The 15,698-nt window shown below is 45.7% G+C and overlaps 1 protein-coding gene across 2 annotated transcripts in view; it reads right to left on the reverse strand.

Annotated features, from left to right (window-relative positions):
- Window positions 1–553: 553 nt before the first annotated feature.
- The window catches only part of pla2g10 (phospholipase A2 group X), a 43,337-nt gene continuing 28,192 nt past the window's right edge, over window positions 554–15,698 (reverse strand). Inside the window, exons 3-5 of one of the 2 annotated variants that reach the window (XM_048552665.1) lie at window positions 12,101–12,254; window positions 4,735–4,841; window positions 554–724 (exon numbers count right to left, since the gene is read on the reverse strand). In XM_048552665.1, the coding sequence (XP_048408622.1) occupies window positions 576–724; window positions 4,735–4,841; window positions 12,101–12,254 (410 nt within the window). In that variant the 3' untranslated portion in view covers window positions 554–575. Of the gene's footprint in view, window positions 725–4,734; window positions 4,842–12,100; window positions 12,267–15,698 lie in introns of both variants that reach the window. The other variant, XM_048552663.1, reaches the window with a different exon arrangement.

The raw sequence follows: 15,698 nt of genomic DNA on the forward strand, positions 1-15,698 counted from the left end.
AGCTGCTTGAACTCTAATGTCTGGAATTCCCTCCTTACCCCTTTCTGCGTCACTATCACTCTTTCCTTCTTTAAAGGCTTTCCTTAAAATGTATCTCTTTAAACAAACTTTAAGCCATTTAACCTGATCATCTCCTTCTATGGTTCAGTGTCCAGTTGTTCTTGATAATTGTTCCATGGCTATTTCACCACATTATAACCAGCTCTTGCAATTGTCTTCTTGGAAGTGAAAAGATTATAACGCCGTAAATGAGCTTTATTCTGATACTGCTGTTAAAACCCAATTTTACCCGGATAAGGTTAGCATTTAGTAGTGAATCTGCAACCTTACGCTCTAGGAGGCAACTGTACTGACAGGGAATATAACTCAGCTGTACAATCTGTGGCTTTCCAATCATTAATTTTACAGCACAGGGCACATTGAAAGCAGCATGGTGACGAATTCCTACATTTCCTTCAGAAGAATGAACATAACTGAAATTTAGATGGAATTTTGTGCATCACGTTTCTTTAGCCAACTCAAAGCTACATTTGATATTCAATCACAACCCACATTTCAGAATATACCCATGTTATTTAATATGAATAACATTGAGGCTTTCTCCTTCCACAAAGGAAATTAGGCCACAGAGCATATCTCTTCCGGAATACAGACTTCCTCAAGCAGTTTGATAACTTCATGTCACATTCACAAATCATCCTTTCGCAATGGTCAAAGACGTTCCCTGAAATAAAAGCAAATATTTTTCTTTTAAAAGGCTATTGGTATTAAATGATCAGTATTAAACACTCAGTTGCTGGCATTCCGGCTTGAATCAGAAGTGAGTGTGTTCAAATCGCACCCCAGAACTTTAACATATTTTCAGAACTGACACACTGGTACAGGCCACAAAGATGATAAGTTGCTGCAGTTGGCAGAGGAAACAGTAAACCATCTGTGTGATTGGATGAGCATGAAAAGGATTATTTCAAAGTCACTGTGCTTATCACAATGTCTTGTTCAATATAAATCCTTCACACTTCACTAGCAGAAGTGTCAACTGGTCATTTACCTCAGTGTTCCTTTATAATCTTTTGAAGTTCTTCAGAAATTCATATTGGCTTCAGCATTTTCTGATGATGTACAAGGAGGTCCATAAACGCTTCTTTATCAACAGCCTAGACAACTTGTTTCAGTTGTCTCTCTGTGATTGTCTGCCACTTTGCTCTAATTCAAGCTCACATCTTTGGGCTGAATTTCGTCGGAAATCAGCTAAGTTTCAATTTAACAAAGTGTGAAGCTGGATGAACACAGCAGGCCAAGCAGCATCCCAGGAGCACAAAAGCTGATGTTTAGGGCCTAGACCCTTCATCAGAGAGGGGGATGGGGTGAGGGTTCTGGAATAAATAGGGAGAGAGGGGGAGGCGGACCGAAGATGGATAGAGGAGAAGATAGGTGGAGAGGAGAGTATAGATGGGGAGGGGATAAGTCAGTCCGGGGAGGACGGACAGGTCAATGAGGTGGGGTGAGGTTAGTAGGTGGGAAATGGAGGTGTGGCTTGAGGTGGGAGGAGGGGATAGGTGAGAGGAAGAACAGGTTAAGGAGGCGGGGACGAGCTGGGCTGGTTTTGGGATGCAGTGTGCGAGGGGAAGACCGACCTATCCCCTCCCCACCCCACCTCCCCTGATCATTCATCAGGTTGAGGAGCCAAATGAGGCCACAGAAATTACAATACAATAGCAGATATGAAGAATGGGGGAGTTCCTGTGTCAAAGTCGCTCACACAAACACAAAGTTAGAACCTCATCATAATATTCTGAAAATCAACTGTGCAATAAGGTCCCAATCAGAGCATCAACGCTTCCTGGTGGTAGCCTCTTTCCAAGGCCTTTGGACCATGTAAGAATGGTTTGCAGGCAATAAGGGCAATAAAGTTTGTGCAGGGCAATATGTCAGGGTTGAAGTACATCTAGTGAATCCAGCATCATGCTTCCGGCTGTCTAAGCACATGATTCACCAGTAACTTGATAGGGCCATGGCACATATTACAGCACCCAACATACTTGCCACTACACTTTAACTCCAAAAGGGAAATTTCTGCACTAACTTGAAATAGGACAAATATAGGCATAATTCCCATTTGCTCAGCTCTCAATTTGAGCTGAGAGTTATGAAACAGATATCATTTTATGCAGATAACAAGGTGTAGAGCTAGATGAACGCAGCAGGCCAAGCAGCATCATAGGAGCAGGAAAGCTGACATTTCGGACCTAGACCCTTAGGCCCGATATGTCAGCTTTCCTGCTCCTATGATACTTCTTTGACTGCTGTGTTCATCCAGCTCTACACCTTGTTATCTCAGATACTCCAACATCTGCAGTTCCTCTACCTCTCACTTTATGCAGAGGCAGGGAAAAAGTAAATAATTAGCATTTGATGCTCAGTGACATTTCTGGTCAGTGACCAATTGTCAATGGGATTGTGACTTTGTAAATTCCTCTTTAAAGTCCCCCACTTAAAGTTCCTGTTTTCTGCAGAAGTTAAGTTTGGAGATATACAAGAATAATTTAAACCAGTCTTCACGCTGAAACATCGGCTCTGTATTTAAAACAGAGGAGCTTGGATTTCCTTGTAATGACCCAGCTATACTTAAATTCTATGAAAGATATTTTCAACTGTCAGTGTGAGGAAGTAGCTACACACCTGCTCTTTCAATAGTATGTGGCTTTGTATGCCATCTGTTGAAGACCTACCAAAATTACATTTATATCTTTCAATTTTTGATTCACATGATAAATGCAAGTGAGCTCTTTTGACATTACTGAGATCAGATTTAAGCACTCCTTGTACCCTGATAGATTTAACACATACAGTCAAAACAAAAGAACTTTGGTGCACTTTGTGCTAGTCACTGCACCATTGCTATTAATTTAGCTTTTTGACACGGTCATATCTTAGCTGAATTCATTTGATATCATTAGCCCCTGCTGTTGAACAACAATTCAAACTTCAGCAAATGTAGATTAACAATTTTGAAAAAATCTTGAGTTAGGAATTTTCACAATAGATAATGGTCCGGCCACTGCTTGGAAATTTAGCAACTGGGAAGAACACTCAAAACTAGTGCTTTATTTTTAAATAAATTGTTGCAGTTAAACAATGGAGAGTTGTTAGCATTTACTTCCAAGTTTTGTGTGCTGCTTATTAGAATGCAGGACTCTGGAGCAGAATCTTGAATATGTTTATAGACATAATGTTTTCCCTTTGTACTGAATGCCTTTTGTAGCACTCATCTTGTTCTCCATAATAAACTTGATGAACCAAAACAACTGCAAGTATGTACATTGTTTGATTTTGATGTTCAAACTGTGCCTCTGGGCATCTCAAGATTAACAGTTCACAAGCTGGTAAGATCAGTCTCAAGGTCTGCAAAGGCAACGGGTTATTATTTGGTTTTAGATGAAAAGGTTTCCATCATTCCATGCCTTCCCCTGCCCTTTGCTTCCCTTTAACACTGAACTCGATTTTCCTTGGCAACACTGTAGCACAGTGGCACTGTGTTTTCTCCCACTCCAAAGAAGTGCAGGTTAGGTAGACTGGCCGTGCTAAATTGCCCCGTAGTATCCAAGGATGTCTAGCTTAGGTGGATTAGCCATGGGAAAAATGCAGGGTTACAGGGACAGGGTAGGGGTCTGGATGGGATGCTCTACAGAGGGGTGGTGTGGACTCAATGGGCCAAATGACCTGGTTCCACACTGTAGGGATTCTATGATTCTAATGTTTTTTGAAACCTAGAGGAAAGTTTTAACTTGTTTTGATTTCTTAAAAGAAGATGCCAGTGTTGAATTGGGATGTACAAATTCAGAAGTTACACAATGCCAGGTTATAATCCAACTGGTTTATTTAAAATCACAAGTTTTCGAAGCACTGCTCCTTCCTCACCTGAGGAAGCCTGTGATTGTAAATAAGTCTATTGGATTATAACCTGGTGTCGTGTTACTTCTGACTTTGGCCACATTTCTGAGATATTAGATCTGGTGTGGATTTGTTTGACTGCAAACTACAACAATTTTGATGCTTATTACACATGGAAAAATAAATTCTGGTGCATTGATTGCATTGCGAGCATTATGGCTGCAGTATTCAAGTCATTTTTGAACATTATGTAGGCCAGAGCAAAAAATGTTTCCACTCTCTACCTGGAGTGACATATATCCAACTGATTGTTTTACTCATTAATCTAGTATCATGACATATGTCCTGCTAATGTGCTAAATTTAAGTGCACTGTTCAGGTTTGTTCATTGTCACCTTTTGAAATTTATTTTAAAATTGTGTCCAGTGAATCCATCAGGGCTCCACGATAATATTAGCCAGAGACCTCACGGTGGTGACATTACCACCAGGGTAAACCTGCCGAATCAAAGGCAACCACAGGCTAAGTCCAATAAATTTCTCTACATTTCTTTGTGGTCTCCCATCATCCCGGCCTCCCTCTATTACCAATCAATCTACCCTAGTATTGGGGAAACTCTCACCTGTCCAGCCCAGCAGTCTCCTGCTGTCAGCAAGTCACTGGCCAGATAGTGGTTTCAATCAGAAAGCTCACATGTTCCTTTTAAATGAGGCCTGGGAATTTGAAGAAGAGGCTGGATCTCGCACAGTTTTGACTACAACTGTCATCTCAGTCTCAGGAACCCATTCCAGTCTGCTTCCTGTTAAAATCCACTCCTCCTGAGAGTTACCTCCTACTTACCACATTTAGCAGTACCATATCTGCAGTACCAGTTGTAGCTGTCTGACTTGGGATGACACCCAGCCTTCTCTGCTTCCCCATAACAGCAGTCATGAGTAAAACAGCACCTGTTAAAAGAAAGGAATAAGAAAATGAGTAAAAATGAATAACTGAGTGTTAATTCTAATGCGACTGTGTGGAGGGGCTCAGCAAAGCCACTTCCTTCCACGGATACCAATGTTTACCAAGAGTGACGGAAGCAACTGAGAAAAGTGGGTATTTACAGGCCCAGTAATCTCCCCTTCTGTCTCTGAAGATGGACACTGGACCCAAAATGTTAACTGTGCTTTCTGTTCACAGATCCTGCCAGACTTGCTGAGGTTTTCCAGCAGTTTGTTTTCAGTACTAATAGTACTTGGTAAGGGCTCCCTTTATTGTCTTTCATTAGGAATTTCCATGGAGAAATCTTGAGTGCAGTCAGTGGACACTGTAAATAAAAATTACGACAGATTAAATTTCATTGAATCTTTGTAGGCTATGGGGATTAAAGTTTGTGGAAGCTGGTTCCTGTCTATTTCTCTTAGGAAGAAAGGGGTCAGCAAAGGCAGAATTTTGGGATACACACTGTTGGTTATGAATTCTTTGAGCTCAGCCTTTTTTGGGCTTGATGCACTGTTTACAAATATTTAGTCATCCTTTGAAAATTTTATAGAGAATAAATCAACCTGTGGGGCATTCTCCAGTTCTGAAGACTGTGCTGGCTCCCTAATGTAACAAACTGAGCAACACTGGCATCTCATGATTAATTGCTTGTAACGAGCTGCATGGTGATGAACTTTCTCACAGAGGCCCCTTTTGTTTTTAGCAGCATACAGATCCCAAGTGGCAGCGCAGTCTTTTGAATGTGATCTAACCAATTCTGATGCAGCATTTCCCTCACTAGGTTTGAACAGTGAAAAAAGTCCAGTTTCACAAGAACGCTGTGAGCCCTGCATTGCATTTGTACACTCCAGTTTAGAGTATTTTGGAGATAATGGGAACTGCAGATGCTGGAGATTCCAAGATAATAAAATGTGAGGCTGGATGAACACAGCAGGCCAAGCAGCATCTCAGGAGCACAAAAGCTGACGTTTCGGGCCTAGACCCTTCATCAGAGAGGGGGATGGGGGGAGGGAACTGGAATAAATAGGGAGAGAGGGGGAGGCGGACCGAAGATGGAGAGTAAAGAAGATAGGTGGAGAAGGTGTGGGTGGGGAGGTAGGGAGGGGATAGGTCAGTCCAGGGAAGACGGACAGGTCAAGGAGGTGGGATGAGGTTAGTAGGTAGCTGGGGGTGCGGCTTGGGGTGGGAGGAAGGGATGGGTGAGAGGAAGAACCGGTTAGGGAGGCAGAGACAGGTTGGACTGGTTTTGGGATGCAGTGGGTGGGGGGGAAGAGCTGGGCTGGTTGTGTGGTGCAGTGGGGGGAGGGGATGAACTGGGCTGGTTTAGGGATGCAGTGGGGGAAGGGGAGATTTTGAAACTGGTGAAGTCCACATTGATACCATATGGCTGCAGGGTTCCCAGGCGGAATATGAGTTGCTGTTCCTGCAACCTTCGGGTGGCATCATTGTGGCAGTGCAGGAGGCCCATGATGGACATGTCATCAAGAGAATGGGAGGGGGAGTGGAAATGGTTTGCGACTGGGAGGTGCAGTTGTTTGTTGCGAACTGAGCGGAGGTGTTCTGCAAAGCGGTCCCCAAGCCTCCACTTGGTTTCCCCAATGTAGAGAAAGCCGCACCGGGTACAGTGGATGCAGTATACCACATTGGCAGATGTGCAGGTGAACCTCTGCTTAATGTGGAATGTCATCTTGGGGCCTGGGATGGGGGTGAGGGAGGAGGTGTGGGGACAAGTGTAGCATTTCCTGCGGTTGCAGGGGAAGGTGCCGGGTGTGGTGGGGTTGGAGGGCAGTGTGGAGCGAACAAGGGAGTCACGGAGAGAGTGGTCTCTCCGGAAAGCAGACAGGGGTGGGGATGGAAAAATGTCTTGGGTGGTGGGGTCGGATTGTAAATGGCGGAAGTGTCGGAGGATAATGCGTTGTATCCGGAGGTTGGTAGGGTGGTGTGTGAGAACGAGGGGGATCCTCTTGGGGCGGTTGTGGCGGGGGCGGGGTGTGAGGGATGTGTCGCGGGAAATGCGGGAGACGCGGTCAAGGGCGTTCTCAATCACCGTGGGGGGGAAGTTGCGGTCCTTAAAGAACTTGGACATCTGGGATGTGCGGGAGTGGAATGTCTTATCGTGGGAGCAGATGCGGCGGAGGCGGAGGAATTGGGAATAGGGGATGGAATTTTTGCAGGAGGGTGGGTGGGAGGAGGTGTATTCTAGGTAGCTGTGGGAGTCGGTGGGCTTGAAATGGACATCAGTTACAAGCTGGTTGCCTGAGATGGAGACTGAGAGGTCCAGGAAGGTGAGGGATGTGCTGGAGATGGCCCAGGTGAACTGAAGGTTGGGGTGGAAGGTGTTGGTGAAGTGGATGAACTGTTCGAGCTCCTCTGGGGAGCAAGAGGCGGCGCCGATACAGTCATCAATGTACCGGAGGAAGAGGTGGGGTTTGGGGCCTGTGTAGGTGCGGAAGATGGACTGTTCCACGTAACCTACAAAGAGGCAGGCATAGCTGGGGCCCATGCGGGTGCCCATGGCCACCCCCTTAGTCTGTAGGAAGTGGGAGGAGTCAAAAGAGAAGTTGTTGAGTGTGAGGACGAGTTCCGCTAGGCAGATGAGAGTGTCGGTGGAGGGGGCCTGGTCGGGCCTGCGGGACAGGAAGAAGCGGAGGGCCTTGAGGCCATCTCCATGCGGAATGCAGGTGTACAGGGACTGGACGTCCATGGTGAATATGAGGTGTTGGGGGCCAGGGAATTGGAAGTCCTGGAGGAGGTGGAGGGCGTGGGTGGTGTCACGGACATAGGTGGGGAGTTCCTGGACCAAGGGGGCGAAAATGGAGTCCAGATAGGTGGAGATGAGTTCGGTGGGGCAGGAGCAGGCTGAGACGATGGGTCGACCAGGGCAGGCAGGTTTGTGGATTTTGGGAAGGAGATAGAAACGGGCCGTGCGGGGTTGGGGAACAATGAGGTTGGAGGCTGTGGGTGGGAGGTCCCCTGAGGTGATGAGGTCATGAATGGCGTTGGAGATGATGGTTTGGTGCTCGGGTGTGGGGTCATGATCGAGGAGGCGGTAGGAGATGGTGTCGGAGAGTTGGCGTCTGGCCTCGGCGATGTAGAGGTCAGTACGCCATACTACCACTGCGCCACCCTTGTCTGCGGGTTTGATGGTGAGGTTGGGGTTGGAGCGGAGGGAGCGGAGGGCTGCCCGTTCTGCGGGGGAGAGGTTGGAGTGGGTGAGAGGGGTGGAGAGGTTGAGGCGGTTAATGTCTCGACGGCAGTTGGAGATGAAGAGGTCGAGGGAGGGTAGGAGGCCTGGGGGTGGTGTCCAGGAGGAGGACTTGTGTTGGAAGAGGGTGAAGGGGTCAGTGGAGGGAGGGTTAGGCTCCCGGTTGAAGAAGTAGGCGTGGAGGCGAAGACGGCGGAAAAACTGCTCTGTGTCCGACCGTGACTGGTATTCGTTGATGTGTGGTTGTAGGGGGACAAAGGTGAGCCCCTTGCTCAGGACTGACCGTTCGTCCTCAGTCAGTGGGAGGTCTGGGGGGATGGTGAAGATTCGGCAGGGCTCAGGGTGGCTGTCTCCTCTGGGGTTGCAGGCTGTGGAGGTTGTGGGCGGAGCGATGATGTCGTCGGCTGTGGGCGGGGTTCCGTCGGCCGTGGGCGGGGTTCCGTCGGCGTCGACCGTGGGCGGGGTTCCGTCGGCGTCGACCGTGGGCGGGGTTCCGTCGGCGGTGGGATGATCGGGGTGGGTGGCAGCAGCTGAGGTGAGGGTGGTGTGTGGGCTGTAGTACCTGGACGTGGAGGTGGTGACTGCAGCAGCGGTTCCGGAAGTTCTGTGGCTGGCGGAGGCCGATGTGACGTCATCGGTGGGGTCTCCGGCCGTGTCCTCATGGTCAATGGCGGCGGGTGCATGGTGGGGGAGGGGCAGGGACAGAGTCTGCACAGACACTGCACCACACAACCAGCCCAGCTCTTCCCCCCCACCCACTGCATCCCAAAACCAGTCCAACCTGTCTCTGCCTCCCTAACCGGTTCTTCCTCTCACCCATCCCTTCCTCCCACCCCAAGCCGCACCCCCAGCTACCTACTAACCTCATCCCACCTCCTTGACCTGTCCGTCTTCCCTGGACTGACCTATCCCCTCCCTACCTCCCCACCCACACCTTCTCCACCTATCTTCTTTACTCTCCATCTTCGGTCCGCCTCCCCCTCTCTCCCTATTTATTCCAGTTCCCTCCCCCCATCCCCCTCTCTGATGAAGGGTCTAGGCCCGAAACGTCAGCTTTTGTGCTCCTGAGATGCTGCTTGGCCTGCTGTGTTCATCCAGCCTCACATTTTATTATCTTAGAGTATTTTGGATGCAGATTCCCATCTAATGGCATGCTTCAGTAACTTCAAGGGGAGAAATCGTACAGAGTGTAGTTTGGTATTGATAGACAACAATCATTAGTGATTCACATCACTTTGCATTTCTATACGTTTAATTTTATTACCGCCATATATTTACCTTGTTATTGACCTTGTCTGCTTTTACATTAATAGATCTGCAGAGCAGGCAGTCATCTGCATGATGTGGCTTGACATTCTATCCTGCATATCATTTCTAAACTGGAGAGAGGAAACTGGGGAGAGACTGTGCCTCGGGGAAGGCTGCTTAACACTGGTTTCCAGTTTGAAGCCTCCTTTTCACTTTGACTCTGATATCACGGAGACATTGAGTCAGAGTCATACAGCATGGAAACAGACCGCTTTGTAGAACACCTACGATCAGTTCGCAGTAAACAACTGCACCTCCCAGTCGTGAACCATTTCAACTCCCCCTCCCATTCCTTAGACCACATGTCCGTCGTGGGCCTCCTCCCAATGATGCCACCCGTAGGTTGCAGGAACAGCGACTCATATTCTGCTTGGGAACCCTGCAGCCCAACAGTATCAATGTGGATTTCACCAGCTTCAAAATCTCCCCTCCCCCCACTGCATCCCAAAACCAGCCCAGCTCATCCCCGCCTCCCTAACCTGTTCTTCCTCTCACCTATCCCCTGCTCCCACCTCAAGCCGCACCTCCATTTCCTACCTACTAAACTCATCCTGCCCCCTTGACCTGTCTGTCCTCCCCGGACTGACCTATCCCCTCCCTACCTCCCCACGCATACTCTCCTCTGCACCTACCTTCTCTATCGATCTTCAGTCCGCCTCCCCCCCCCCCCTCCCTATTTATTTCAGAATCCTCTCCCCATCCCCCTTTTCTGATGAAGGCTCTAGGCCCGAAACGTCAGCTTTTGTGCTCCTAAGATGCTGCTTGGCCTGCTGTATTCATCCAACCCCACACTTTGTTATCCTAAACCCCATGTGATCTAACTTTACTAATTAGTATATCATGCAACCTTGTTAAGGGCTTTACTAAAATCTAAATAAACAATGTCTCCTGCTCTGCCCTTATTGGTGTTTAATAAGAAATGACCTTCGTGTTTCCTCACACTCCATAATGATCATGTTTGTTCAGAAGCTTCGAGTATGGTACGAATGTATCTTGTGCCTCACTCGCTGAGCATTGCTCAAGTGTATACAATGATAGTGAGCATCAGCCGATTGTCTTCCTATTTTGGCTGAACCTCACCTATCATCCACACACACAGGATAAACATAGTCTTGTCACATGAATCTTTCCTGAATGTAGCCCTTTTTAACACAGGGGCTCTGAAACCTCTCGCAGTGAATTCACTGAAATCCTGCCTGAGGGTCCCTCAGGACCTGCCAGGCCACAAGCAAAACAAGAATAAACAGATCTTTTTCAGGACGGCAGCATTGTAATATCATCTAACTGGCCTACATGTTTCCTCCCTCCCTCTTTTCTTGAATAACAAGGTTATGTTTGCTACTTGCGAAGCCACATGAGTCATTGTAGAGTGTCAGAAATTCTGAAAAATAAAACAAAACCAAGGCTTTCTCTGTCGATATCTCTTTGAAAACCCATTTTGAAAACTTCATGACCAAAGGGATTGTCAATTTTGAGCCTCAGTATTTTCTCTGGCTCTATTTCTTCACAAACGTTAATGCCTTATAATTCTTTAAGTATTATCAGATACGGAAGAGAATTGGAGTTAAAATAGAAATTTGGAGAAGCTCAAGGAAGCATGTGATCCCTTGTGCTCCTGTTTTTGCATCTTCTTGGTAATTCAGCATTTCAGAAGGCTGTTATGACAAAAAAAGGGAAGTGTTTAATTTTTTTTAATTTTTAGGACAGTTTGGAGGTGGATTTTCATTTGGGGTAAATCCTTTTAAGTCGCAGAATTGAGAAAGGCTCCAGTTCCTATGGTGAAATCCTTATTTAAGTTATCATCACCAGGAAGACAAATTGTCTAGTAATGGTTACATGGCCTGTTGTGGTTTGTGCAATGCACGAATTGGTTGTCATGTTTCCTGCATTATGATAGTGACTATGGGTCCAATAGTCTTTATAGGTTATAAAGCACTCTGTTATATCCTGTGGTTGAAAATCACAGTATACACATGTAACCAGTTTCAATTTCTTGAAGTAGATATTGATATAAGAAGGCACTGTAGATTTCAACAGCAGATTCTGCTGGAAAATGTAAAATATCTATTTTTCTGCAAAGGATCACTGCAGATCCCAGGATAATTTTAAGCTTTTTTCCCTGCAATAAAATTGAAAATGATCCTCAGATCTTTAAGGAACAACTAATCCTAAAGTAGCACTAATACCTGAAGAAGAAATAAGACTCCAAAAGCTGGTGTTTTCAAATAAACTTGTTGGACTATAACCTGGTGTCATGTGATTTCTGACTCTGAAGCACAAGAGAAAGAGGAAGATAATAAACAGGGAGATGTTCTTTTAAGAAAATTGATTAAATTGCTAAATTATTACTGTTAGCTTTCAGTTGCAATTTACATATCTCTTTCCAAAACAAAAAAACAATTTACTCATGGAGAAACAATTTCATTTCTCGGAGTTGAAAGGTGAATAGATGTTGAAACACAATTGATCTTGAGGGCAGAGAACATTCAAGAGTAATTCGTGAGGCCAGGCAGATACATGATACATGTCTGGTGATCTAGTGACTGCAAAGCTTATGCACCCACGTTAAACGGCACTTTTGTCAGATTATTTCCACTGTCAGGACTTAGATTCGGGTTTGGATTCACTAATAAATTTGATGACAACCAAAGACCAGCAATGTAAAACAAATACGGCTTGTGAGCAGGTGTGGAGTACAGAAGCCTTCCTTACCAATCTGTACCATCTCGTGGCCAGCCTTTCCCTCCAATTCCGCAGTAACAGCCGTACATCAGGTAAGAAATTGATCGACCCGTACCGCACCAAATCATCCCGACCAAGTCCAGAATACTTCTTGCTTGCCGTCTGTGGTGTTGTTCTTTCACAGCTGTAACATGCACTGGAGTAAGACCACAAACAGAGTAACGCCCTGACATTGATGTGCATAAATATAGATGAGACCGTGCCCAATTTCAGAAAAAAGTACAATATTTTGAAAGTGTATCATGTACAATCATCCCCAATCCTTGCAGTCATTGACAAACTAAATGCAGCTAAATTTGGATAGGGGCAATGGTGAAATGAGGAATCCCATTTGCCCCCATCTATATACCGCAACTGATATTTAGATGAGATCAATGAAAAGCTGAGTACTGGGGCAGAGACTGAGAGGAAACTGAATGCATGGCAGGATGAGACATGGGTGTTTGTTCCCAACTCTACCTACAAAGAAGCTAGTGTCATGTTGAATTAAGAGCAGGCCGTTTGGTCCACTGAAACTGGTCTGTGATTCATGAAGTTCATGGTTGGTCTGACATTTTCCTGCCTGTCCTTCCATAACCTTTAACAGTCTTGAATATATTCAATGATCAGCATCCACTGCTGCCTGGGAAAGATTAACAGCCATCTGGGAAAATAATTTACTCCTCATACATAGGAAGTTTCTTATTTTTAAACTATGACCCCAAGTTCAAGGTTCACACGCAAGAGGAAACATCTCAACATCTAGCCTGTCATATACCCTCAGAGTCTGATATGTTTCAATATGCTCATCTCTTATTCTTCTAAACTCTACGTATAGGCCCACTCTGCTCAATCTTTCCACATCAGACAACCCCTTCATCCTCAGAATTGGTTTAGTGAACCTTCTCTGAACAGCTTCCAATGTAAGTCAATCCCTCCTTCAGTAAGGAGCTGTATGTTATATTCTGGGTGCAGTCTCATTAATTCCCTATAGTGAGACTTCTCTATTTTTATCACGGAATCACTACAGTGTGGTAGCAGGCCTTTTGGCCCACTGAGTCCATAGCCACCCTCTGAAGCGCATCCTATCCAGGCCAATACCCTACCGTAAGCCCATAACCTCATAACTCCACATTTACATGGCTAATCCACCTAACCTGTATCTCTTCGGACTGTGGGAGGCACCTGGAGCACTTGGAGGAAACCCATGCAAACACAGGAAGAATGTGCAAACTCCACACAGTTGCCTGAGGGTGGAATTGAACCTGGGTCCTCAGTGCCGTGAGGCAGCAGTGCTAACCACTGAGCCACCATTCTTTATATTCAATTCCCCTTGCAATAATGGCTTATGTTCCACTTGCCTTCCTAATTAATTTCTGTACCCACATATAACTTTTTTGTAATTTATGTACAAGAGCATCCAGATCTCTCTATGCCACAGTATTTTGCAATCTTTACTATTTAAATAAAATTCTGCTTTTCTATTCTTCCTGACAAAGTGGATATCACATTTCCTCACAGTATACTCCATCTTGTCAATGTTGCTGCCCACTAACCCATCTGCATCCCTATTCATCTTGACTTTTTATATCCCGCTTACAACTTGCTTTTTGACTTACAGAATAGAATATCCTTTATTGTCACATGTCCTTTACTATCTTTGTATTATGAGCAAATTTGACAATACAGTCTCCTCATCCATGAATGGTGAATAGTTGAGATCCCAACACAATCCCTGTGGCACCCTCTAGTAGAAATCTTCTAACCTGAAAATAGCTCATTACCAACGAGGATCTTGAACAGTTCAATAACTTTACTGTCACTTTTCACCCCAACCTCAAATTCACCTAGACCATCGCCAATGCTCCCATTCCTTCCTGGACCTCTGTGTCTCCATCACTGGTGACTGTCTCGAAACTGGCATCTATTTCAAGCCCATCGACTCCCACGGCTACCTGGACTACACCTACTCTCACCCACCCTCCTGCAAGAATGCGATCCCCTACTCCCAATTTCTCAGCATCTGCCGCGTCTGCTCCCAAGATGGAGCGTTCCACTCCTGCACGCCCCAGGTGTCCTCTAATTTCAGGGACCGTAACTTCTGCACTCCAGTGATCGAAAATGCCCTCAACTGCATCTCTTGTGTTTCCCGCACCTCTGCCCTCACACACCCTCCCTGCAACAAAAACCAAGACAGAATTCCCCCTTGTCCTCACATATCACCCTACCAACCTCTATATCCACCGTACCATTCTTCACCACTTCCACCACCTGCAATTTAACCCCATAACCAAAGAGATATTTCCCTCCCCAACCCTATCTGCCTTTCGTAGAGACAGCTCTCTCCGCAACTCCCTCATCCGCTCCACACACCCCATTAACCACCTCCCCCCACACCCCCACCCACCCGGCACCCTCCCCTGCAATTGCAGGAAGTGCTACACCTGGCCCTACGCCTCCCCCCTCACCTCTATTCTAGGCCCAAAACAAATCTTCCACATCAGACCTGCAAATCCTCCAACCTGGTCTGCTATATCTGTTGCTCCCAATGTGGCCATTTCTACATCGGACAGGCCAAGTGTGGACTTGGAGGCCACTTTGTACAGCACCTGGGCTCTGTGCAACAAACAACAACACCTTCCAGCCGTGAACCATTTTAACTCCCCTTTCACTCCCTGATGATGTTACCTAGCATGGTAATGAAAAGTCTGAACAAAAACAAGCCAGCTCGGCGAGCAAGTCAACAATTTCAACTTGTACACATGTCATCGTATTTTCATAAATTCAAGTGATAATAAGTTGCTATTCAATTTTCAATTCAATATTCAGCAGAGTGGATAAGAGGGAATCAGTCAATGTATAGTATATTTGGATTTTCATAAGACGCCTCATAAGTGGTCACCACAGGAGGTAAAAGAATTCATGATCAATCAAAAACAGAAATTGCAGGAAAAGCTCAACAAGCCTGGCAACATCTGTGGACAGAAATCAGAGTTAATGTTTCAGGTTGAGTGAACCTTGCTCCATTCTGAGGATAAAACACTCGACCTGAAACATTAACTCTGACTTTTCTCCATGCATGCTGCCAGACCTCCTCAGCTTTTCTAACAATTTCTGTTTTTGTTACTGATCATGAATTTTTTTACCTCCTGTACTGACCTCTTAAGAGAATTCAAATATACTATACATTGACTGGTTCCCTCTTATCCACTCTGCTGGTTAGAACAGAATAGCAATTTATTATCACTTGAATTTATGACATGTGTATAAGTTGAGATTGTTGACTTGCTTGCTGAGCTGGCTTGTTTTCATTCAGACATTTCATTACCATGCTAGGTAACATCATCAGTGGAGCCTCCGATGAAACAATGTTATTCTGTTCTGCTAAGAATTTATATTGTCTGGTCCGTTACGGTGAATAGTGTCATTTCTGGGTCTGTTCTTTATGGGTTTGTTGATTGCATTATGTTGAGAACCATGCCTCTAGGAATTCCCATGCATGGCTTGGGCTACTATAGCTTCGCTATCCCAGTTAAACTGATAGCTTTCATTGTCCAAGTGTACTGATATTAAGGAACATACGTCATGT

Source organism: Stegostoma tigrinum, chromosome 23, assembly GCF_030684315.1.
Source record: "Stegostoma tigrinum isolate sSteTig4 chromosome 23, sSteTig4.hap1, whole genome shotgun sequence".
NCBI classification, from domain to species: Eukaryota; Metazoa; Chordata; class Chondrichthyes; order Orectolobiformes; family Stegostomatidae; genus Stegostoma; species Stegostoma tigrinum.